At 42.3% G+C, this 24466-nt stretch overlaps 2 protein-coding genes across 47 annotated transcripts in view; both read left to right on the top strand.

Annotated features, from left to right (window-relative positions):
• The window catches only part of MPHOSPH9 (M-phase phosphoprotein 9), a 57693-nt gene extending 36600 nt beyond the window's left edge, over nt 1-21093 (top strand). For 12 of the 24 annotated variants that reach the window (XM_070629235.1, XM_070629228.1, XM_070629242.1 and 9 more), the window contains 11 exons: nt 863-910; nt 1798-1862; nt 3258-3359; nt 9039-9170; nt 10049-10224; nt 11030-11176; nt 12195-12315; nt 13097-13200; nt 14027-14274; nt 14582-14650; nt 17142-21093. In XM_070629235.1, the coding sequence (XP_070485336.1) occupies nt 863-910; nt 1798-1862; nt 3258-3359; nt 9039-9170; nt 10049-10224; nt 11030-11176; nt 12195-12315; nt 13097-13200; nt 14027-14274; nt 14582-14650; nt 17142-17243 (1314 nt within the window). In that variant the 3' untranslated portion in view covers nt 17244-21093. The remainder of the gene's footprint in view (nt 1-862; nt 911-1797; nt 1863-3257; nt 3360-9038; nt 9171-10048; nt 10225-11029; nt 11177-12194; nt 12316-13096; nt 13201-14026; nt 14275-14581; nt 14651-17141) is intronic. The other 12 variants (XM_070629229.1, XM_070629237.1, XM_070629243.1 and 9 more) reach the window with 2 other exon arrangements.
• A 1486-nt stretch (nt 21094-22579) lies between these two features.
• Nucleotides 22580-24466, top strand: part of PITPNM2 (phosphatidylinositol transfer protein membrane associated 2) — a 145224-nt gene continuing 143337 nt past the window's right edge. For 21 of the 23 annotated variants that reach the window (XR_011542453.1, XR_011542452.1, XR_011542451.1 and 18 more), the window contains exon 1: nt 22669-22806. The gene's annotated coding sequence lies outside the window, so the exon portion shown is untranslated. Of the gene's footprint in view, nt 22623-22668; nt 22807-24466 lie in introns of those variants that run through there. The other 2 variants (XM_070629207.1, XM_070629181.1) reach the window with 2 other exon arrangements.

Raw genomic sequence — 24466 nt, 5'->3', positions numbered from 1 at the left:
CTGGAGGGTGTAGCCTCCCCTGCCCAGCTAGTCTTCATTGCAATCTCTCCCTGTTGCTGTTCCCACTTTTGTTTTCTCTTTAATTGCTTCATTGTTACTTTAGTGGGCTCTCAGGGCACAGAGAGAATTCTGTGAAGAATCTGTCCTCTTTAACCGGAAGTCTCATGTACATATTTTTAAATAAATTACCTGATTATATTAGACTTAGCTTGTACCTTTACTCTGGAACTAGCTTAGCAAAAAGTAGTACACGGCAATTCAAAAGAGAACAGTGCAAATAAGTTTAAATCTTTTAAAAAACTGCTCACTTAAGGGTATTGACACTACATTATTTTTGTTTTACTTTTTATTTTGAAATAAATTCAAACTTACAGAAAACTTGCAAGAACTGTCATATTCCTTTTGCCTAGGATCACAGTTGTTAGCATTTTGTCGTATTTATCATCCCGCCATATCTATATGTTTACACATGAATATATATATATTTTTTTTCTTCTCTTGAACCATTGGAGACATCGTGCCCCTTCCCCCCTGCACTTTGGGGATGTGTTTCCTAAGAACAAGGGCCTTCTCAAACGTGGCCACAGAGCAGTTGTCAAAATAAAGAAATCCAATCGTAATGTGGTCCATATCCAAATTGTGCTGTCACGGGACTGTTTTCCTGTCCGGGACCCCACCCAGGGTCATGCCTGTAGTCACTTCTCTCATCTCTTTAGTCTCCTTTGATCTGGCACTGTATGTTAACCTTTTTCTCTCATGACATTGGCATTTTTGAAGATATGGGCAGTTATTTTGTAGACTATCCCTGAGTTGCTGTTATAATGTTTAATTTTGTGGTGCAATTCTTTGTTTATCCTTGTAGCTTTTAGGAGAGTATGAGTCCCTTGGAAAAGAACACGAAAGAGTGAAGGTAATGTTGATTGTTCATCTTCTGACCTTCATGTAGGGGCAAAAGCCTTAGACTGGAAATCAGATCTGACCCGTCTCCCTCCTCCGTCCCCATCTAGCTGTTTGACCCAGAGCACTCGCTCATGCTCTTTGAGTCATTACTCTTGTTGTCACATGTTTAACTCACAAGTTTGTTGGATTCATTAATTTAACAAATACTTATTGAATGTCTCTTGCTTTTGAGATGAAACTTTTAGAAGAGTATAAGATACCATATAGATGCAAATAATTAATACTGTTTAAATAGAAAGCTTTGTTTTTCACAGCATTAGCTTTTCATGGGGTTGAGTTTATGGATTATGTTTGAATTCTTAATTAAAACTCTGTTTGGGAACTACCTATATGTACTCATTGAAACCCTACAATAATGCTGTAAGTGCGGTCGTATTTCTGTTGTGTGAAACGCAGGGTTGCGATTATCCGAGGTCAGTGAAGAGGCCTGCACAGCTAGGCAGCCAAGATTCTGGGGGGTCAGGAGCCAGTCTTTATGTCTGAAATCTCATCATCACAGATACTTGTTTTGCCATTTACTGAGGTTTTAGTCGTTTGTGGTTAAAATGTGTCCATTTTAACCCTAGATTGTTTCTAACCAAGCAAAGTGTAAGAGGCTATGCCTGTTACCAGGGGACCTGCACACGGCTGTTGTATAAACCGGTGTTTTGCTCTCATTTTTTCCCTTGAATTATGGGTATTGGCTGTGTGGTTGATGCCATACTTCCCAAGTGTCTGCCTAATTTTCTTTGTAGCTCTCTGGTATAGTCTTAGGTTAATACTGTGTTATGCGTTTTAAAATAAAAGGAATACGTTTGAATACTTCAGTTATCTGAATTTTTTCCTTTATTTTTGTAGGATACATTAAATACAACTGAGAACAAATTGCTTGATGCTCATACTCAGATTTCTGATTTGAAAAGGTAAAATATATTGTCTTACTAATAAAAAAACACCTCTAATCGTTCTTTTAGCACTTAAACGTGTGTCTTTATTGAAAGTGATGAAAAGAAAGCTTTTCTTGAGGATTTTTAAGTACCTTGAAGTTAGGTTTAATCCTAATCTTCCCCTGACCTGGAGATATGTTTGATTTTAGCCAAAGAAGACTTTTAAATGATTACAATATATTGGTGGTTGTGCCTAAAAGGTACATTTCCCCAGACATTATGTATTTTCTCAGCATTGGTAAAATCTAAATGATATTAAACCATTGAAAATAATTTTAAGAGGCAGTCTAGTTCACTGAATTAGTTTTGTGCTCCAAAAAGAAAATAACATTTACACCAATTTTGTGGTCATCTGCCTTCTTTAAGACCTGGTTTGGGGACTATATTCATGATTTGGTTTACTTAATTAGGTAGGAACAGTCATGAATGGTCCCTGTGGCACATTATTAGATATTTCTAATTGACTTTAGAGCATCTTTTTATTTTAGGAGATAAATGTCCCTTATTTAGGGATTTTACTGCTCTCCTAAGGACTTTCCATGGGGCGGGACAGAAATGCTGTCCAGCTTTCTTCTCTGCTCAGGTCTTTTCAGTGATGCATTCAGTTCCAGAAACAGCTTCTTTATCAGGTTGGTAGAAAGCATCAGCCCTGTTAGAGCTGCGGTTCTCAAACCTTCCTTGCAACAGAGTAGGTAAAAGTTTGAGTCTGAAAGATGAGACGAAGACATATACAAATTTAAAAGAACAGAAAGAATGTCAAGATATGCTCTGAACAATTAATTGGCCAGAGTACTTGTTTTCTGTTGGTAAACTTGAAAATAGGCTATTATTCTCAACACGGCACAAATTAGATGAGCTGCCTGTAGGCTGAGTTGTCCGGGATGGGAAGTTATTTTAATAGCTCTGCTGTTGGGTGTAAGCCTGCTTCCTCTTTTGTGAGAGTGTTACCTGTACATATTTCGTATGCATGAATCCATACATATTAGAATTAAACATGTTAGAATTGCAGTTTCTTTGAATACTTGAATTTATTTTGTTTTTATTTAATTTGTACCCTGTGTGTTTTGATCTGTAGTTAAATTTATAAATTTTTTTTAACTTACTGTGTTAAGTTCATTTGTTGCTCCCTTTTCCTTCAGCTGTAGTGTATGAAATGCTTCTTTGTAGAGTGTTTTGTATTTGCCTTCCTATTTATTCTTCCTGATTTTGTTGAAGTTTAATGGTGGCATCTTACTATGAAAAAGGTTTATGGACTTGCAGCTCTATTGTGACCTCTTTCCTAGAAGTGTCTGTTAAGTAAGTAATTTATAGTTGGGCTATATTTTCAATTTGTTGACATGTACTTAATTTATCTTATTGCTTTTGAATTAGAACAATTTCAAAACTTGAAGCTCAGGTCAAGCAAGTAGAGCATGAAAACATGTTAAGTCTTCGTCATAATTCTCAAACTCCCCTGAGACCGTCACGTGCCAAGTAAGTTGTTTCGTTTAATCTCTGTAAGCTTGAAATAGGTGTATCCTTTTATTGAACTGAGAAGCTCATCTGTCTAAATCATGAGAAAGGGTTAAATATGATCATAGAACTTAGATGTGTAAAAACATCTAATTGTTAGATGTCATCAAAGCTCTTAGGCAGAGGCATTTGCCAGGAGGGAATAGTGGAATCAGATCGGGAGTAAGGAGACTTGGGATATTTTTGTTTTTTGACTCTGCCCAGCTGTGTGACCTTATGCAAATCACTTAATTTTTTTGGAGCCCACTTTTATCATCTTTAAAAACAATGACATTGGTCTAGAACGTCTCAAAAGTTCTTTTAGCCCTAAAATTTCCCAAATTTTATTCCTGTGTTAATGGAAAGACCTATGGAGATGGATCTTCCTTAGGTCGTGTAGTTTTTTCTTTTTAGTTTTTCAAAATTGTCTTTGTTATAATTTCAGAGCATTATGTTGATATGTTTACAGAATAAGTTTTTTCCATATTAGAATTGGTTTTTATTATGATTTTGGTGTAAATAAAGAGTGTTGAATGAGTAGATCATAACTTCATAATATTGATGTTTATCGGAAAAAAGATTAAGTTGTAAACTTTAACCTTTCTAAATAATAATTGTCAAGTGGGAAACTTTTCCTAGGTCTTTGTTAATTAATCTTAGTAGAACATAGTGAATTATCTAAATAAAAAATTATGTAAGTAAGTGAAATGGAACATTTGAGATTGAACAAAATGGAAGCTAGGGTTGGGGTCAGGGAAGGCCTTTCTGTGGAGGTGACATGTAAGCAGAGAGGTGAGCTGTAGAGTTGTTCCAGCTGGGCATGTGGAGGGAAGGAGAGGGATGTCCCTGGCAGAGAAATTGGCCTTACTAAGTGCTGAGGTAAGAAAGAGTTTACTTTATGCTCAAAGAACCTGAAGGAGGCTAGTATGGGCTGAATATTGCCAGCAAGGGGGTGAAGCAGCCCCAGATGAAATTGTCGACCCGGCATCTATCACTTTCTGAGCCGTAGCTGGGAATTTGGATTTTACTCTAAGTCCGTTGGGAAGCCCTTGAATGGTTTTATATAGTAAAACTGTGTCATCTGTTTGCTATTTTGTAAGTGTACCTGCCATGAGGAGGAGATGGAGATGGAAAGAATGGAAGGAGAGAGACTAGGTAGGCTATCGCAGCGCTAGGAGAGAGAGGGTGTCAGCCGTAGAAATGGACAGAAGAGAAGAATTTGAGAGAGAGTCTGCAGGTAGAGTCCACAGAACGTGGCTGTGAATTGGATGGCAAGGTAAGAAAGGGAGGTGTCGGGTTAACGCCTTCATTTCTGTCGTAAACGACTGAATACCACATGTTGAACATGGGAAGAGCAGACCATCGGGTAAAGATCAGAATTTCCATCTTGAATATCTTAGTTTGAGATTCATGTGAATTCCAAGTGGAAATCAAGCAGGCGATTACAAATTTGCGTTTGGAGCCAAGAAATAAGGTCTAGGCTGGAGTTATAAATGTTGGTGTTGTCTTTCTAGATAGTGCTTAAAGCCATAGGATGGATGGTTGTGTTTAGTGAGCAGTGGTCCCAGGACAAAGCTCTGAAGAACCCCAGTGTTTTGATGTCGGGTAGAGAAGGAGTTGGTAAAGGAACCTGAGAAAGAGCTGCCAGAAAGCTAGGAGGAAAACTGATGGCAGTTGCCTGGGTCGAGTGCTGCCGAGAGAGAAGTGAGAGGAAGGTTGAGAGGGTCTGTGGGATTTGCAGGCGGGAGGCTATTGGTGACCTAGAGAGCAGTTTGGCTGGAGCGATAGAAGTGGAAGCCAGTTGGTAGTGTATTGAAGAGAGAATGCAAACAACCTAAACGTCTAACAGCTGGAACATTAATATACTGTGATATGCTTATACTATACAGCGTGACAGTGCCAACACCAGACCAGGGGTTGGCAAACTACAGCCCCAGGCCAACTCCTGGTACACCTGTTCTTTTAAGGTCTGTGAGCAAAGAATCGTTTTATGTTTTTAAATGTTTGAAAAAAAATCAAAGAGTAATATTTCATGATACGTGAAAATTATATGAAGCTCATATTTCAGCGTTCATAAATAAAGTTTTACTGGAACACACCAAGCTTTTTCACTTACGTACTGTCTGTAGCTGCTGTGCACTACAATAGCGAAGCTGAGTAGTTGTGGCAGAGACTGTCTGGTGTGTAAACCCTACGATAGTTATCATCTGGCTCTTTACAGAAGAAATTTGCTGACGCCTGAACTAGACCGTCAACGTAGTTTATTCTTAAGAACATAATGTGGAACAACAACAAAAAACTAGTTGCAGAAGAAATAGGATGGATACTATTTATATCGACTTGAGCATGTGAAACTTCTGCACGTCTTATGGATTCATACAGATGTAGTGAAAGTATAAAAACACGCATGAGAATGCTGAACACAAATTACTATCAGCGGTTGCTTTTGGGAGGGATGAGATTGGAGAGGAACTCAGGGGACTCTAGTTGTGTCCGTAGTGTTCCACTCTTTGGAAATCTAAAGAGGATGTAGCAAAGGATCAAGATTTTATAAAGTGGGATGGTTGGTGCCTGGGTATTATCTGTATATCTATGCATGGTTGAAATATTTTATAATTTTAAAATCAACAGGAACCGATCAAGGATTAGTATTCAGAATATATAGAACTCCTACAAATCAATAAGAAAAAGAACCTCCTCAATAAACAAACAATAAAACCTCTTCAGTAAACAAGCAGTTCACATAAAAAGAAACCTACATGGCTAATAAAAATGAAAAGATGCTCATTTCGCTAGTAGTCAGAAAAATGCAAATTAAAACAATAATGGGAGGCCACTCACACCATCAGACAGGCCACACTTACAGTCTACTCATTGTAAAGTTTGCAAAGATGTGAAGAGCTAGGAACTTGCAAACTCCTGGTTGGTACAGCTCATCTGGAGAGTGGTCAGTATCCAGTAAGACTAAAGACGTGGACACCCCAAAATCCACAGCTCTAGTTTTAGATATTTACCTTAGATTCTTACACCTGTCACTTGCAGCATTGTTAAAGGTGATATATTCGAACCTAAACATCCACCAACAAGAGAAAGGATAGATAACTGATATATTCATACTGTAGATAAATGATTAAAATGATAGAGCTTTATGTATTAACATGAGTAAATCTCAAACATGATGTTGAGTAGGAAAAGCATTAAATGGATGTCTATGTTATACCTTTTATGTAATTTAAAAAATACAAACAACAATACATGTGTAATTTTGCCTTAAAATTAAAAAAAGTATGGCAAGATGTTAGCATTTGTTAAAACTAAGTATGAGTGAGTGTGTTACAATGTTCTTTGTAATTTTCTAACAATTTTTGAAATGTTTCTTAATTTAAAAATTGAGGAAAAAAGGAGGAAAGGAGTGACTGGAAGTTGAAATGAAAATAGATAGAAGGGGCAACTTTTTTTTTTTTTAAGGCAACCTTTCTTTGGTAAGGACGATTGGCCCTGAGCTAACATCTGTTGCCAGTCTTCCTCTTGCTCCCCTCCCCCAAAGCCCTGGTACATAGTTGTATATCCTACTTTTATTTATTTATTTTATTTTATTTTTTTGAGGAAGATTAGCCCTGAGCTAACATCTGCTGCCAATCCTCCTCTTTTTGCTGAGGAAGGCTGGCCCTGAGCTAACATCCATGCCCATCTTCCTCTACTTTATACGTGGGACGCCTACCACAGCATGGCTTGCCAAGCAGTGCCATGTCCACACCTGAGATCCGAACCGGTGAACCCCGGCCCACCTAAGTGGAATGTGCAAACTTAACCGCTGTGCCACCGGGCCGGCCCTGTACTTTTAAGTCATTCTAGTTCTTCTATGTGGGATGCTGCCACAGCATGGCTTGATGAGCAGTGTGTAGGTCTGTGCCCAGGATCTGAACTGGCGAACCCAGGGGCAGAGCGCAGGAACTTAACCACTTGGCCGTGGGGTCGGCCCCAGACACAACTCTTAAAAAGTTTGGTTGTGAAAGGGAGCAGAGAGAGGAAGGCAGGAGTTCTTGTGTCATGGTTTCTCTTTCTTCTCTGAATTGTGATGCGAGGTTATCACCTGACAGTCAGGGTTGGGGTGAGAGGTCTGAGGAGGCAGAGAGGGTGTAAGACAGTCGTATTGGAGAATCGGAGCTCGCTGAGTACAGGAAAGCTGTGTTGTCAGCCAGTGTCGGGTGTCCACTTGAGATGGTGATAGTGATTCTGTAATGATACCCTAGTCTGCATTGGGTGACTTTTTTCCAGCAAAGCTCAACTGTAGGAGTGTAGACACTAAGAAGTGAGATCGTTATAGTCATCAGGGTTAGGTTTTTGCTGCCAGTCAGGTGTGATGGAAGGTGAGAGGGAAGGGAGTCAAGGCAGTGAATAATTATCAGGAATAGGTGGTCCAGAGTAGGTAGAGAGGAGCTAGGAAAGCCGGGAGGGGTTAACGTGTAGAAAATGGTGAGGCCGAGGATCGCAGGTCAGAGTGCTGTGTGTGGTAATGCTTGACTTGGGAGCCGAAAGAACCTTTGGAGGACTGGTTCCTTGAGCAGGGGCTGTGTTCTCTGGTGATGACAAAGTCCAGTGAGTGTCCTCTGAGGGGGGCAACTGAGGAGGAACAGAATCAGATCATTGGAGAGAGGTCCAGGACAGCCATACTTGTGGACGCTGATGCTGCCCAGTGTGAGAGGAGGAGCAGGTGCAGAGAAAGTGAGTCAGGTTCCGAAGTCCGGCAAACGACCACTAATGTATGATGACGTGAGCCTCAGACGAGCAGGGTTTTCATAAGAATGTGGGAGAGTAATGGTCTAGAAGCGCATGGCTCAATAAGTAGTGCCAGGAGCCACGTGCGGCTATTTAAATTTAATTTAATTTAAATTAAATAACATTTAAAAATTGGTCCTTCAGGGGCTGGCCCCGTGGCCAAGTGGTTAAGTTCACGAGCTCTGCTTCGGTGGCCCGGGGTTTTGCCAGTTTGGATCCTGGGCGCAGACATGGTACTGCTCATCAGGCCATGTTGAGGCAGCATCCCACATGCCACAACTAGAAGGACCCACAGCTAAAATATACAACTATGTACTGGGGGGATATGGGGAGAAAAAGCAGAAAAAAAAAATTGGCACCTGAGCTAACAACTGTTGCCAATCTTAAAAAAAAAAAAAATTGGTCCTTCAGCTTCACTAGCCACATTGCAGGTGTTCAGTAGCAGTATGTGACTGGTGGCTGCTCTGTTGGCCTCTGCAGATAGGGGATGTTTCTGTTTTTGCAGAAAATTCTGCTGGACCGTGCAGGTCTGGGAGGAATGAGCCAGACCTGAGCTGTGGTGGGATATGAAGGAGGTGCAGTGTGGGCAGTGAGGCAGTGGGCTCTTTGGGGCTGTTCAGAGCTGTGTGGATGTGAGAGTACCTGAATCTTGACTGCGATTCAGGAATGCTCAGAAGTAACAGAAACCTAAAATAACAATTCAGTTGGATCTGAAAACCGTGAAATAGAATTCATGTATCTAAAATAAGATTGTTACATGCAGTTTTTAAATTGCTGTGCAATGTGTAAGTAATATTTGAAAGCAGGTCATTTTCGATATGTGCTCGGTCTAAATTGAAGCAGAACCCTTATAATGCCGCTGAACTTTTCTCCCTCTCACAGCACACTAGCAACCTCAGATGTCAGCAGGCGGAAGTGGTTGATACCAGGAGCAGAGTATTCCATCTTTACTGGCCAGCCCTTGGACGCCCAGGATAGTACAGTGGATAACCAGCTGGAGACCTGTGTTCCTGGGTAAGATAGCCTTGTCAAAGATCCTATTTAGGAACCATTATGTTCTCTTAGAGATTCCAGTTGCCTTTAAATGTGCAGGAAGGTGTGAAGAGCCATCTCCTTTTTTCTTTAATGTCTTAATTTTGAGCATCTGATTTTTACTTTATTTTGAAAGGCTAGTGCTTTCAGGATTTTACTCTCATGGGCTCTGCAGAGCTTCCCGTGCTGTGCTCCTGGCTCAGTGGTGCACCATGCATGGGCTTGTGGTTAGGACAAGATGTAGATCCTCTCGCCCTCCGGGTCGCCCGGGCCCACATAAGCAACCTCATTCATTTACTCCAGAGTGCCACATAAATATAATATTTCTATATGTGCTAGGATGTGAAAAGGATTGAGAAGCGCGGGTGTGTTATATGCAGGTTCGGGTGTAATTTATTTGCATTGGGAAGCATACATATTCATTGTGGCGTATAATTGTGAATGCTCATGTTATTCCCCTAACAATCCCAGTAAACTGTGTGTCTCAGTTCAGGCTGCTATAACGAATTACCATACACTGGGTGGGTTTAAACATCAAACATTTATTTCCTACAGTTCTGAGGCTGGAAGTCCAAGATGAGGGGGCCAGCATGGTTGGGGTCTTGGTGAGGACCCTCTTCCTGGGTCTCTCCTCACATGGCCTGTCCTGGGTGCATGCATGCAGAGACAGGTCTATTCCTCTTTTATAAGGACACAAATCCCATCGTAGGGGATCCACCCTCAGGATCTCCTCTAAACCTAATCATCTCCCCAAGACCCCAGATAACCATGACAGTGGAGATTGGCGCTTCAACGTAAGAACTTGGAGCGGCACAGAAATTCAGTCCATAGCACTGTGTGTCCTGTGATTATCATTTAAGGTACCATTCTCCTCCGGAAAAGGATTCTTCCCCTGGAAGTACACCAACAAGCTTATTGATAAAAAAACAGAGAGAGACTTCAGACACACCAATCATGAAAGCTTTGAAAGAACTCGATGAAGAAAAAATACTTAAAAATTGGGGCACACAAACAGAGAAAGAAGACACGTCAAATAGTAAGTATTTTATTCCTTGTTTCATATAGATAGATACATAGATATCTTCTCCTTTCTCTCCCAATTATATTACCTTCTTTAAAATGAAATTCCTCAAGTAGTGAAATAAAAAGTTTATTTTACTCCTGCCTGAGCCCCATTTCATAGATAATTGAATCCCCTAGTTAATAACTTATCACAGTCATGGCAACACATACCTTTTATACAAAGCAAATTATATGTTACATTCTGATTATTAAAGATTGACCTGGCATTCTTAAGGATATTTGACAAATTTCTACATCCGTTTGTCTTACTTGCACACATGGAAAACTTATGACAGACATTTGGTAATCGTAAATGAAGATGTTGCATTTCCTACTCTTCCTTGCTTGGTTCCTGAGCATCTATCAGTGGGACAGGAAATATCTGTAATACTGTTTTGTTGCAGGTCCTTGTGCTTTCTCTGGAGCTTACTTGGTTGAGCCTGCTAATCACGTCATTAACGTCTTTGGTGTTGCTTCTCCAAAGCAGTATCTCCTAGTAAATAAATTAGTGACCTGATTTCTAAAAATAAACTCTGTTGAAAAAATCACCTTGAGTGCCGGTTGTAAACAGGGAATCAGAATGAATCCATTATAAACTCCCACATTTTTCTTCATCAAGCATTTTTTATGATGATAATGTGGTGCGTTTGCAAATAATCATTAGAACCTAGGTACTGAGGTTAATTGCTTGCTTGGCGTAACTGTCTGTTAATAAAGGCAGATAGCTGAAGCTGGGTTTGTTTTGTTTGATTTTTTTCCTTTACATTTTTCTGTTATAGAATTAGTGAACCCTCAGCAAAGTGAAACTTCAGTCAATGCAAGTCGGTCCCCAGAGAAAGGTGCCCAGCAAAGACAAAAGAGATTTAATTCTGCTTCACAGAGATCGTCATCTTTACCACCTTCAAATCGTAAATCAAGTACTCCAAGTAAGAGTTCGATGTCTGTATCTCTTGGGCTCGAAAGAGGGATACCTCAGTCGTGCACACGGTTTGATGTTTGTCTCCCTTATCCTCTCCCTCACATCTGGTAGTGTGCTCAGAGCACAGGATCCCTAAATAGATCTTGTCAATAATAACGTTGTCTGAATGCACAGATACGATGACTACAACTGAAGAAATTCTCAGTTTATTGAAGTAAGATTTTTGGTGTGTCCTGCAAATTTTTGGCAACTAATAGTACGTCACAGTTTTTGACATGGTAGACAACCGTCTAATTAAGCATTAGTTCAAACAAATTAAGCTAGCCTGAAAAAGGTGATGTTTTTCATACATTTACCTAAGGTTGCTCAGCATTAGTCACCTTTTTCTTTATCCAATTACAAGTATGGCTTTAAAGTTACGCATTGGATTTCCATATCCTCAATTCTGTGTTCATAACAGCAGAGGAGATTCGTATATGACTGTTACAGGAATGCTCGCTAGCACTCTGGTGTTTCCATCTTATTTCCAGTCGACTTCTAAAATCCTGAAAAACCAGTTTTGAGTCAGAGTGCTGAAACTACAGTCTGATATACTAAAATGTTGACAGTGGTTCCCTCTAGACGTTAGGATTATGAATTATTTTTATTTTGTATACTCTTATCTTTCAAAAAGTTTTTATTTTTAGTTTTTTTATTGAGTTAATGATAGATTACAGTCTTGTGTGATTTCACTTGTACATTAATGTTTGTCATTCGTGTTGTAGGTGCACCACTTCACCCTTTGTGCCCATCCCCCACCCCACCTTTCCCCTGGTAGCCACTAATCTGTTCTCTTTGTCCACATTTTTAAATTCCTCATATGAGTGGAGTCATACAGAGATGATCCTTCTTCAAAAAGTTTAACAATGAAAATGTAATTCCTTTTAGAGTTTGAAAAAACGTCCTGAAAAGGAAACTATGTTCCACCAATATGACACACATATAGAAGGAAAAAATATTTATTTCCTCTTTGTTTTCTTCTGTAGCAAAAAGAGAGATTATGTTAACACCAGTGACTGTGGCTTATAGTCCAAAGCGATCTCCTAAAGAAAATTTGTCTCCAGGATTTAGTCATCTGCTTAGCAAAAATGAAAGCAGTCCGATTCGGTAAGTTCTGTAAAATTGTAGAATAAAGTAGATATGTTATTGATTTTTTACAATGTCAACTTATGCCTCTAGCTATTACTGATTTTTCAGTTGTTAATGGAACCCTGTGGATTCAAATCATTTAAATGATCGTCGTACTAAAAATAGAAAAGCACTATAATACATGGAAACAGTTTTTAAACTACATAAACTGGCTACTAGTAAATTTTAAATACCACCTTAGAACCCCTTCTAGTTTTTGGATGTAGAATGATAATTCTTTGTTTTCCTGAAAAGGTGTACGATATGGGGAAATTCTTGAGCCATTTGTACAAGAAAGTGGGCTGTCCTGGTATGGCCCTGGCACTAAACCTAAGTTTATGTGTGCTCTGGAGAAAATTGTCCTCTCTGAAGTGTGGTCAGCAGGACTGACTCCTAAGACAGGAGAGCTGGTTTCCCAGCTCCATGAGGCTCCTGGAGAGATTACCTAAGCACATTGAGCCTCAGTTTCCCCTTCTGTAAAACGGGGATAATAATGCCTGCCCTGCCTATGTTATAAGGTTGTTATAAAGATAAATTGAGAGAATGTATGGGGAAATGCTTGAAGGCTCTACTATGTGCATATAATTTTGTGTTTGAAAATATATGTTAAATTCCAGTTTTAGAAAATTATATGACCGTCTTTTTTTAAAGACAAAAATATAGATATGTGAATTAACTGGATGCCAGCTCATCTTTCTAGTGGAGATAGGGAAAATCAGTTAACATTTTTTTCTCACAAGTAACTTGCTTCATTCAATAGATTTGATATACTTTTGGATGATTTAGATACTGTTCCTGTGTCTACGTTACAACATACCAACCCAAGAAAACAACTCCAGTTTCTTCCTCTAGATGGCTCAGAAGGTATCTTTTACTAAAAAATTATTACTTATGGCTTTAAGTCATTCATTTTGTGAGTTTCTGGTATTGTTTTAAGGTTCTAAATATTATAATACCCTGCACTTAAATATTTTTCTACCCAAGGGCCTCTAAAAATAAGCATTCATGATGCTCATATTGTGTGTCAGTGTTGTTGTCCTCATTGAAAAATAGGGAAACTGAGGTACAGGGAATGTTAGTGTTTAACTACCAGGGCCATACTGTTCAGTTTTTTTTTTACAGTCATGCATCGCTTAATGATGGGGATGTGTTCTGAGAAGTGCATCGTCAGGCGATTCCGTCATTGTGCAAACGTCACAGGGTGCTACACACACCGAGACGGTGTAGCCACTGCACACCTAGGCTTTTGGACCACCATCATGTGTGTGGTCTATCCTTAATGAAAACGGCATTATGTGGCGCATGACTGTACTTTCGTATTCTATAACTTATGTGCAACTTAAGCTTTGAGTGATTTTTTTTCTTTTTTCTCATTTATATTTTAAGTTTGGAATAAAGTTATAAGATAATGTATATGAAATCATTTGAGTCGGTCCTTAAAATGTTAATGTTGGTGTGTGTCCAGTGAATGTGGTGCTTGGTTTTTAAGCTTTTTCGCTTTAAGTTTACTTACAGTGCATTTGAGTTTGCATGTGTCCATTAGGGAAGTGGTGAAGCTTGTCAAACTGAGGGCAAAGCTTTTAGAATTCTGTGGAGAATAAGTGCTGAAAAAATAAGATCGTAACCTATTTAGTATATATATGATCTATTAGAAAAATTGATAAGAAACAATTTTTTTTCTCTTGGACAGAAAAAAAATATTCTGAAAAAGCCACTGACACCCATGTTAATCATAGCTCTTCCCTTGAACTGTTGCCAAATGGAGTGAAGAAACCCTCTGTGAGAACAGCCTGGGAGAAGAATAAGTCGGTTAGCTATGAACAGTGTCAGCCTGCTTGCGGAGCACGACATGGTGATGATTTTGAATATACAGCAAAAATTAGGACCCTAGCTGAAATGGAGCGGTTTTTTGATGAACTTACAAAAGAAAAGGACCAGGTAAAAACAAACAAAATTTTTAAAAAATCTTCTTCTGAACTTAACCCTGATGTCTTAGGAATAGTCAGAAGGGAATTGTGGAGGCCAACCTATCCCAGGAGGTTGCCGTGGGTACCACAGCAAAGCTGCACCGGAATAGCGTGCGAGCCGAGCTGTCCTTGCTAATCATGACGGGAGGAACTTATGTGACGACAAGATGGACAAGAAAATACTAGGCTGAAGTCTTGTCTTTCCATTCTGTTACAAACCTCCCTGCCGGTAATTAGAATTCTTCTATTTTTATTTAAACATCTTTTTGTGTTAACAGATTGAGGCAGCACTAAGTCGGATGCCTTCTACTGGAGGACGAATCACTTTGCAGACGAGATTAAATCAGGTGAAATGTCTTAGTCTGAATCTGCTTTAGAGGCTGATGCTAGTCCGTGCTCCATTTATCCAGGATGATGTTTTTAAATCATGACTTTTAGGCACGCTGATGCAGTCGGTCAAAACTGTTGGCCTTGTGGCCGGCCTGGTGGTGCAGCGGTTAAGTGTGCATGTTCCACTTCGGCAGCCCCAGGTTCGCCGGTTCGGATCCCAGGTGCGGATATGGCACCGCTTCTCAAGCCATGCTGTGGTAGGCGTCCCATATGTACAGTGGAGGAGCATGGGCATGATGTGAGCTCAGGGTCAGTCTTCCTCAGCAAAAAGAGGAGGATTGGCAGCAGATGTTAGCTCAGGGCTAGTCTTCCTCAAAAAAACCACCAAACTTTTAGCCTTTATAGGAAGTCTTCGGTGACTATAGCATATTCTATAACTGCATGCTAGCTTTCACGAATAAAAACTGATTTTACCTTCATACCTCAAGAAAAAGGTGGTCATGCCATTGTGGTTTCAAGAAACTAACGTTGGAGCAAATGGCGATATGCCTTATCAGATTTTACATTGTTAAATTAATGTTCTCACATGAAATCCCCCTTTTTGTGTTTGTTTTTTCCCCTCCAATCTGTAATTTATTTCTGAACCCCTTTCCATTTAGTAAACGTGTAAAACAGTTGCACTTTGCAGCTGGAATAGCTGTAGGGGTTAGAGAGAGAGAGAAAGAGAGGTGATTCCACTGTTGAGCAAGTGTGGCCTGTGTGTATTTTAGTTGCTTTTCAGAGAGAATTAAAATGCATGAAACCATGGGACATTTTAAATCTGCTCTTTTTGTAACATTTTAAACATAACAAGTATATGTCTCTTATATAACTGCATGTTTTGGCTTTTCAGTGCCTTAACTCCAGGAAAAGTTCATTTTCAGATTGATCTGTAATACCAGAAGGGAAGAAAAACACAATGAAAATAGCAGAGGTCTTTTTCTAGGGCCTGTGTCTCTAACTTCTCTTTTTTTCTGTCTTTGAGTCTTTTTATTGTTCTGAAAGTTTTTATTTAATAAGTTATAAGACTCAACACATGAAGCTCTTCTTAAAATAGTTTACTGGAAAAGCAGAAGAAAAACTTGTTGATATTCAGATTCTAAATCTATCTGAAACGTTTGTTTAATGTATTTTTATATAATGATTATAAGCGCTTAAAATAAGACTTAAAGGGTGTTAATTTCTGTTTATATATGTCAAACTAGTTCAGTCCAGTAAGAAGACAAATGGCAGCAAAAAGGGGATGAAGATGCATATATATGATTTATAAGTGAAAAAGGTAAAATTGGGCAAAAAAAAAGATGAAAAATATTCAGCCTCCCCAGTGAATAAAAAATATATATATACATTTAAACAAAAGCATCATTTTTTTTAAGCTATTACATTGGCAGATATGTCTTAACAACATCCAGGATGGGGAAAAGCTTATTCCCATACACCATAGGTGGAAGTAGAAATTGTTACAGACTTTCTGGAGCACAGCTTGACATGTGTCCAAAACTTTGAATTTTGTATTTCTTTAGACCCAGCGTTTTTACTTCTAGGAGTGATTCCTAAGGCAATACTTACAGATATGTGCAAAGAGATATAGGTATGTGCAAAGAGTTATGTTTAAGAATATTTATTGGAGCATTATTTATGATATCTAAATTGGAAGCAACCTAAATTTCTACTAAAAGATTCTTGGTTAAGTATGGTATATCTGATGGAATATTGCACGTTAATTTAAAACAATATCATAGAAGGATATATTTCATAACAAGAAAAGTTGATTTGGAAAACATTTTGAAGTAGAGAGTTTGATTCTGTTTTTATTTTTCTTCTTAAAAATGGTGTGCATATCTGCAGAAGAAACAGGAAAGAGGAACAGTGGTGTATTACTTTTTACTCATCTGTCTTCTAAATATTCTATAATGAAAGTGTAATCTTTTTATAATTACAGTTAGAGAGAGAACGATTTTTTAAGAGAAAATTAAGTTTTATTTCAGGATACCATTGGAGCTAATACTGAATAAAGTATTTAAAATAATATATATTCCAGGTACTATTTATTTAACAGTAGTACTATTTATTTTTATTTATTTGGGTTTTTTTGAAGAAGAAGATTAGCCCTGAGCTAACATCCATGCCCATCTTCCTCTCCTTTATATGTGGGACGCCTACCACAGCATGGCTTTTGCCAAGTGGTGCCATGTCTGCACCCGGGATCCGAACCAGCGAACCGCGGGCCGCCAAGAAGCGGAACGTGCAAACTTAACCGCTGCACCACTGGGCTGGCCTCCTATTTATTTTTAAATAGCAGTTGTTAGATTAATTCATTGTGAAATCTCTTGTTCTTGCAAAATAATTTTGTAATTTTACTGTTTATACTTATTGTTTGCTAGAAGAAAGGTTGGTTTGGTGGTAAGTATTGAACCGGTGAACTTGATGTAGAATTCTAATTGAACTTTCTCCATTATTTTCACCTAGGAAGCCTTGGAAGATCGTTTGGAAAGGATTAATCGAGAACTGGGCTCAGTTCGCATGACTTTGAAGAAATTTCATGTTTTGCGCACGTCTGCAAATCTCTGAGATTTGTAGCCATTAAATTTTGAGACATTTTTGTTTGCACTAATGTATAATTACGCACTCAGAAAAGGCAAACTATTTTGTACTGTTTATAGGCCTTCAAACAGTAGTTTTACAATCATGCTCTTCTTTACACTTGCTATTTTATACTTCAAATGGCCACATATTTTCAAGATATTTTTGTTATGCTCAGGAATCTCTTGTATATTTTACTATTTAAAAAGTATTATTTTTAAATAGTATATGTCTCCAATTTATATCAAGAATAAGGAAACGTGAACACTGGAGGCAGCTTGTTTCTAAATAGTGTTATCCTTTTACAATTAACTTTGCACACCAATTTTATAAACTTGTTCTACATTGTGAATATGATTTTTTAAAAAATAAATGCATAAGAACAGCTTTCATAATGATAGACTAATACATGCTGAATGCAAAAAAAATCTGGATTTTAGTTGTGTTGAGGTTTTTTAAAAATGATAATGCAGTTCCTTTTCGAAACATGTCTTAGAGTGAATATTAGAATAGTAATAATGGAAATAATGGAATATTGGAACGCTTTCAAAACTACATGAATATAACTCATTTTGTTTCTCTTAAACTTTATTGTTTATAAGGAAGGAAGAATGAGAGGGATGTAATTCTCTAATTTTGTCATATATGTTAGTACTTTTCAGAAAAAGTTGAACAATTGGAGAGCTGTAGCTTTCTGTCCATCATTCTGACCATAACTTGTGTCCCACCCTTGACGGTAGGTTGAGAAAGCTTTGAGGAAATGCAGGCCACCATCCAGTGAGGTAGTAAGAGCAGCCCTGGCTTCCTCAATGTGCAAGGCTTCAGCTGTCAGTCACTCGTCATGCAGACATTTGTAACCTCTCTCCACTCCCTCCACTCCTGCCAAAAAAAAAAAATAAATGCTCCCATAGTAGATGTGGTAAGAACACTAGATTGAGATCAGAAAAAGCTACTCTGCTTGTTAATGGACAGAGACTATGTCTGGATAGAGCCTGGTGCCTTTGTGGCCTTGCTGGAGGGCTCCAGCCCATGGCGTTGGCAGCACCTCCTGGCCCTTGGAAGTAGCCCCTTGACAGGAGGCTGTGTGCTGATCAGGAGCTCTAGCAGGTCTGTGTCCTGTTTGCTGGTCAAGTCTGGGCTGTTTAAGTCCACTTTTTGGTTGCCTGTCAGAACCTAGCGCCCACATGTTTCAGCTCGACACATGATGATAAATGGACTCATTCCAAACTTTCAAAATTGATTCCCATTGAAAATGCTCAGGTTTTAAGTTTTGCTTTACTTTTGAGCTTATTCTTCTCCGCGTGTAGCTCTTAATAGCATATAGTTACAGTGCACCAAGCCAACCGTTATTCCATTAGTGGATATACATGCCTTCGAGCAGGGGTCTCAGATGACCTTTGAGTACCCTTCACCAAAGCTGCACCGGCTGGAGCTCAGCCGGGGGCCCATAGCCATGCTCCTTCTCAGCCTGGGGGGCTTCTCCGCAAGGAGGGGCCGTCTGACAGCCCCTCTCCTGCTCCTCTCGAGAACGGAACCTCAGCTCCCAGCTAGCTCCTGCACCCCAGTTGAAGATGCCTGTCTAATCAAAATTGCTCATAACAGAATCAAGTGCCTTTATTCTTGGTATCTTTTTCTAGCCTTTTTTTTTAATCTCATAGTGACAGTAAAGAAAAAGTTCATTTAATCAAGGTCCAGTACAGCTTGTGTCCAGACCTAATAAAGGGATTGACTTTACTGATGATGTTCCCTACAGTGTGTCCAGTATATGTTGTTAAGAGTGAACTTAAAATTATTAGGATCTTTCATTGTTCCCTATTTTTATTGTAAAGTCCGCTACCTTCCTAAGACTCGGAAATTGCCATTCAGAAGAGATTACAGTTTTATCTTGTCAAGGAGTTATCTTCTTAGTAGTCTGTACTGGCTTATTCCCAGAAAGGTATTAAGCTCCATCAACACATTTTCTGTGCCTCTCTCTCAGAAAACATGCTTTGATTTTTGAAGTGTGTAATAGATTGGAAGTATCAGTCACTTTTTTTTTTTTAATTTTTTCTCTTCATAGCTGTGAAGAGGGAAACCAAGGAAAATCGTTTTAGCCGTCTCTCCCTTCGGTAATGCTTAACTTAGGACACTCAGCTCCACAACAACTCGCCCTAAAAGTGGAAAAGGTGGCCGTCTGAAAAAGCGACTCTTACCCCAGGGAGGTAAAGTGCTCTTGTTGCCGGCTGGGCTGAGCTGCAGTTAGTGAAGAGCTCAGTGAATCTTCTGTAGCGGGAAGTGCCTTCTCAAATGCAAATAGAGTTAAGGCTCTCCTTTCACCTGGCTCTGCCCCTGCCGTTCCCTTACAAAGCTCCTGAAGTGGGGAAACGCCCTTTGGGAGCTCCAGTTAAAATATGTGTTCCAGCCGAAGCAATAGTCAATGCAGCTCAGAGGGCGAGCCGGGATGCAGAAGCTGGGCCAGGGACAGGAGACCAGGCAGACCCAGGTCACACTTGGGCTCAGGCCTGCCTTCCTCTGCAGTAAAAGCTAAGATGAACTGATAAAAAGCTTCCATTAAGGGAGATTATATAAAGTGCCTGGTGCTTAGTGAATTTTCAGTAAATAGTACATTTCAGATTCATACTGAGTTAAACAGAATTTTGAAGTAGGGATTTAGTACTTTTTAAAAATAGAAAAGTAGATTATGTCCCCAGCAATTGACTTAAAAACTACATTGGGTTGGTTGACATTTCTGTTAAGTGGTCTAAGATGGTCTTTCCACCATTTTGCAAAAAATGAGCTTTCTTGGAGTTTAAATGAGCTTCCCTCTTGTGTGAGAGTTATTTTTTTTATGACAAAAAAAAAAGATAACCTGTTGAGTGTAAGTTCAGAAGCACTTTGCTCTTAAAACAGGTAATTTGGAGTTATTTGATATAAATACAGGACATTTCCCTTTGAAAAGTATTGCCAATGTAATCAAAATAATTCCTTCCTTGAATGTTCCCTAGTTAGCTGTCTAAAGGTGACAGCCTGTGAAGGCAGGACTGCACAAAGGAGGTGCCTGCCACTGGCCGTTAGAAGATCTATATGAATATTATTATTTTATAGAGTTTGATAAGCAACCAAGACAGTCCCATTTTTAACTCAGAAAAGCCCAGGTGCTTTGCTGAATGCTATTTGCAGTCTGAACTCTGCACTTAGATATGTAGTAAAATTAGACATTTTTGTCATTTTAATTTTGAGCTATCTCAAAAACTGTTTTCACTGAATTTTAATGTGCCACTTATGCTGTGAGTCTTTAAGAAGCTTTAAAAAATAAATGCACACCTTTAGGTGCCCTTTAGGAGTCATAAAGGTAAATCATATTTACCCATCATGAGTGATTGTGTATGGTTATGAGATCTGCAGGTCTGATTAAACCTATTGTATTGCACACATTTTGCAGGAAATAATTTCCTGCCCTGCCAAGAGTTGTGTGGCAGTTTGATCATAAACTCTACCCGTATTCTTAGGACCTGTGTTACTAAGCTTTCCCCTTCTGATTGGTGTTTTACTTCAATAGACTCCTCTCCAATGGGAGGAATCAAGCCATAAATTTGCATTTGCCGGACATTATACACCACATCATTGCTATGAGCACAGACTTCAAAGATAATTGTTTTATCTACACTTTCACAGTAACAGTGAGCAATATAATGTGAAAACTTTGCTTCCCGTAGTGCTGCTGCTGATTAGACAGACAAGTGCTTGTTGCGGTTAAATCTGGTCAGATCCTGGAGTGAAATTGTAAGCTCCACGAGAGCAGGGACCATGTCTCCTCCATTCTTGCGTACAGGCACTCAATAAATATTTGTGGCTGTGAGCTGTCTTGTGATATTGGTGTATTTATTCCTTCCAGCTAACTGGGATCTGGCTTTTAATAGTGTTGAGTCCTCTGAGTTAGTGGTTTGAGTACAGGCGTTGCAGCGTCCCAATGGTATCTGTCCAGGTGCTCAGTTCTGACTGGTGTACAGGCACTGAGCCTCACTCTGGAGCTCTGTGATGCTCTGAAAATCTTAATGGGTCTTAGGTACCTCTCGGTGGAGGGAAGGGGTTGAGGGTTTGGTATTTGATGGGACACCTTCACCTGTGCCAGTGTGATCATCATAAGACTGGTATTTTGAGGCGAGTCACGTAAGGGGGGCTTGCCTGGCCCATCCAGTCTCCAGTTCTGACAGTAACCCAAGGAGATGAACAGCCTCTGGTGGGTTTTGCTCCCCCTGACCTCGTCTGAACTCATCTTGGACTGCTTTAGTTTTGGTGTGCACTTGCCCTTCCAGGGGAAAGCCCTCAGGTCTCCTCTCAGCCATGTAAGGTGAGACTTAGTGGTGGGTGACTACCACTAGGTTTTAGGTGTGCCCTGGTTAATTCAGATCTTGGCAAACAAGTCCATCCTTGCTCAATCTAAATATACACTTAACATTTTGTTTTAAGTTTCACCCAATACCTCTTGGTCTCTTTATTTTCCAATTGGAGAGTCAAGATGAAGCTATTTCTCATCCTCTTCCAGTTCCTTCTTGAGGTCAAGGACTAGAACTTCACGCACACCCTCTGGCTACTGTGACTCCTACTACTTCTGATGGCCAGCGAGCATTTTCATTTTTCTTGGCCCAGGTCATATTTGGTGCCTTGGAAAACTCCTTGATGCCTATTTCCTACAAATGTGGTCTGTAACCGATATAGGTACCCGCATCTAAGTTTGGGCTTCAGTTAACTACCTTTGGCTTGTCCACAACATTCCAAAGGCCTTATGAAGCCCGACGCCCGTTGTTCCCCTAGATTTCACTTTACCCCCGAGGAACTTCGTTTTTTACAGCTATTTGAGCGACAATTCCCACGAGTCCACTCGCTCCCTCCCGCGGTGCCCCTGGCTCCGCTGGCACTGTAGCAAAGCCCCCCGGCAGACAAGCCCGGGGGCGTGAGGAGCCGAGGGGGCCTCCCCGCCGAGAGCGCGCCCAGGCCTGTGGGGCTCGGGCTGCGGGCGGGGGCGCAGCAGGCCGGCGGGCCGCCAGCGCGGGAGCCCCGAGTTCGCCAGGTTCTTCCGGCCGAGGCCCCGCGGGCGGCGGGCGGCGGGCTGTGGCGGGCGGGGGCGGCCCCTAACCGGGCCTCGCGCCGCTCCCCGCGTGGCCTGACGGAGGCGCAGGCCGCCGCCGAGTGAGGGAATGCGCGGCGGGCCCGGCGCGCGCGGGCAGCAGCGGCCGCTGGGGCGCGCGGGGCACGGCGGCGCCGCGCCGTAGGGCTGTCAAGCGGGTCGGCGCGCCCCGCGCCCCGGCCGCCGCCTCCCCCGCCCGCGGCCCGCGCTCCAGCGCGCAGAGCGCGGCGGCAGCACGTGCGCCCGCCCGCCCGCCGACGGCCGGGGAGCATGCCCGCGGGGGCCCGGCCGCTCGCCCGGGGCCAGCTGGCGGCGGCGGCGGCGCGCGGAGCCGCGGGGCGCAGGCGGCCGGGCCGGGGCCGCCGGGCGGGCGCCTCCCGGGCGGCGTGAGGCGGCGGCGGCCCAGCGCGGCGGAGAGAACGGAGCCGCGGCCGCGCCGAGCGGGTGAGTGTCTCCGCGGCCCGGGCCGGAAGGCGGCGCGGCCGGCCCCCTCCCCAGGCCCGCGGCGAGCCCCGGCGTGCCGGGCGCGGGCGGGCGGGCGGCCCCGAGAGGCCCGGCGGGAGGGCGGGGGGACCCGGGCCCCGCGCCGGGAGAGGGTGTGGCGCGCGGGGCCCCCAGTCTCAGGAAATCGCCCGAGTCCGGCCGCGGGAGTCGCCAGCCCTCCGGCTTCGGGCCCCAAATGCTCATTTCCGAATTTCCGTCGGTTGCGGCCGGGCGTGGAAGACTCCCCTCCCCCAGTGACAAGTGTCCCCGCGGTCAAGGGGCAGGTGTGCGGTGCTGGGCCTGGCGGTCCCACCCCGCGCTTGAGGATAAAGCGGGGAAGGGGCCGGGAGGAAGCGGTGGGCACAGCCCTAGGTCCAGCCTGCTGCCGCTTCCCACCGCCAGCTGGACGTCCCTCCAGCCCCGGCCGTGGCTGGGTGGGTGTTCGGGGCCCTAGCATGGGGTGCGGCCCTCAGAGAGGGGTCCGGGACTTAGGAAACGGTGCTCCCGGTGTCCTCCGTGGCTGGAGGAAACTCTGGCCCATCCGCATCCCGAGTCTCCCTTTTCTGTTGTAATCTAAGGTGCCAGCCGTGTCTTAGCGCCTGCGGCTTCCTCATCCACCCACCCCTCATCCGTTCTTCTCAGGGGCAGGGCTGATGGGTGACGGGGAGAGGGAAACTTTAGCGTCCGCCTCCCCCATAATGTGCGCTAACTCCCCCCTAAGAAACCCCACATGCACATTCTAAGTAAACACCGTGTGCTGGCTACGCAAATGTCATTTCAAAACAAGTCCTCTGGCTCTGTACCCTTTCAACAGACTTGCTGCCCCTATACAGAAATTCTAGATTCCTCCTCCCACCTTGCTCTCCCTACCTCTGAGATGTGGGCTGGGTCAGTTCTGGAAGCACTGGGGCCTGCCCATCTCCTCCCCTCCAGACTCGGGATTCTTCAAAGGAGACCTCATTTGAGCATCTTTCGGGGTCTACTACCAGCTCTCTTGCCAGCACCCACCGGGAGTCAGAGGAGCTGATAGGATAGACGCCCCCCTTTCTGTGGGGAAGGTTGTTAATGCTCCCCTTCCTCTGAATCCCGTCCACCACCCAGGCCCCCACCTGGACTATCCCTGCTCTGAACTCACCCTGCGCTTTATCTGTCTTTTGTGTGACTCTTATCACCGCCTGCCTGATTTTATAGTGACTTTTGTGCCTGGCTTATCTCCCCTGCTGGAGGACAGGGCTGGAGTTTGATTCATCCCTGATCTACCCCCCCCCCACCCCCCCCCCACCCCCCCTCCCACCCCCTCGTCAGCTCCCTTTGTGCAGCCAGCGTCTGGGTGGAGTAGGAGCCTCCTCCCTGGCTTGCCTCCGGGACCCTAGCTTGTCTGACTCCTGGACCGTTGCTGTTAAGTTATTTTTCTTCTGTTAAGAGACTGTACGCTGTGATCAGAAGAGATTCCTAGCCCTCACCCTTTGCAGAGAGAAACACAAGGAGTTAAGAAGGGCTATTTTTCTTGTAGGGAGTGACTTGCCAAATGACTAGGACAGTACATGCTCTGCTGTGATGGCCGGGCACAGAGTCTGGGTTCCCTGGGCAGGGAGCGTGGAATGGCCCTTCTCTCTTTGGC

The sequence above is a fragment of the Equus przewalskii genome, chromosome 7, assembly GCF_037783145.1.
Source record: "Equus przewalskii isolate Varuska chromosome 7, EquPr2, whole genome shotgun sequence".
Lineage (NCBI taxonomy): Eukaryota > Metazoa > Chordata > Mammalia > Perissodactyla > Equidae > Equus > Equus przewalskii.
The sequence above is the reverse complement of the archived record's forward strand: the minus strand, read 5'-3'. Positions and strand labels throughout refer to the sequence as shown.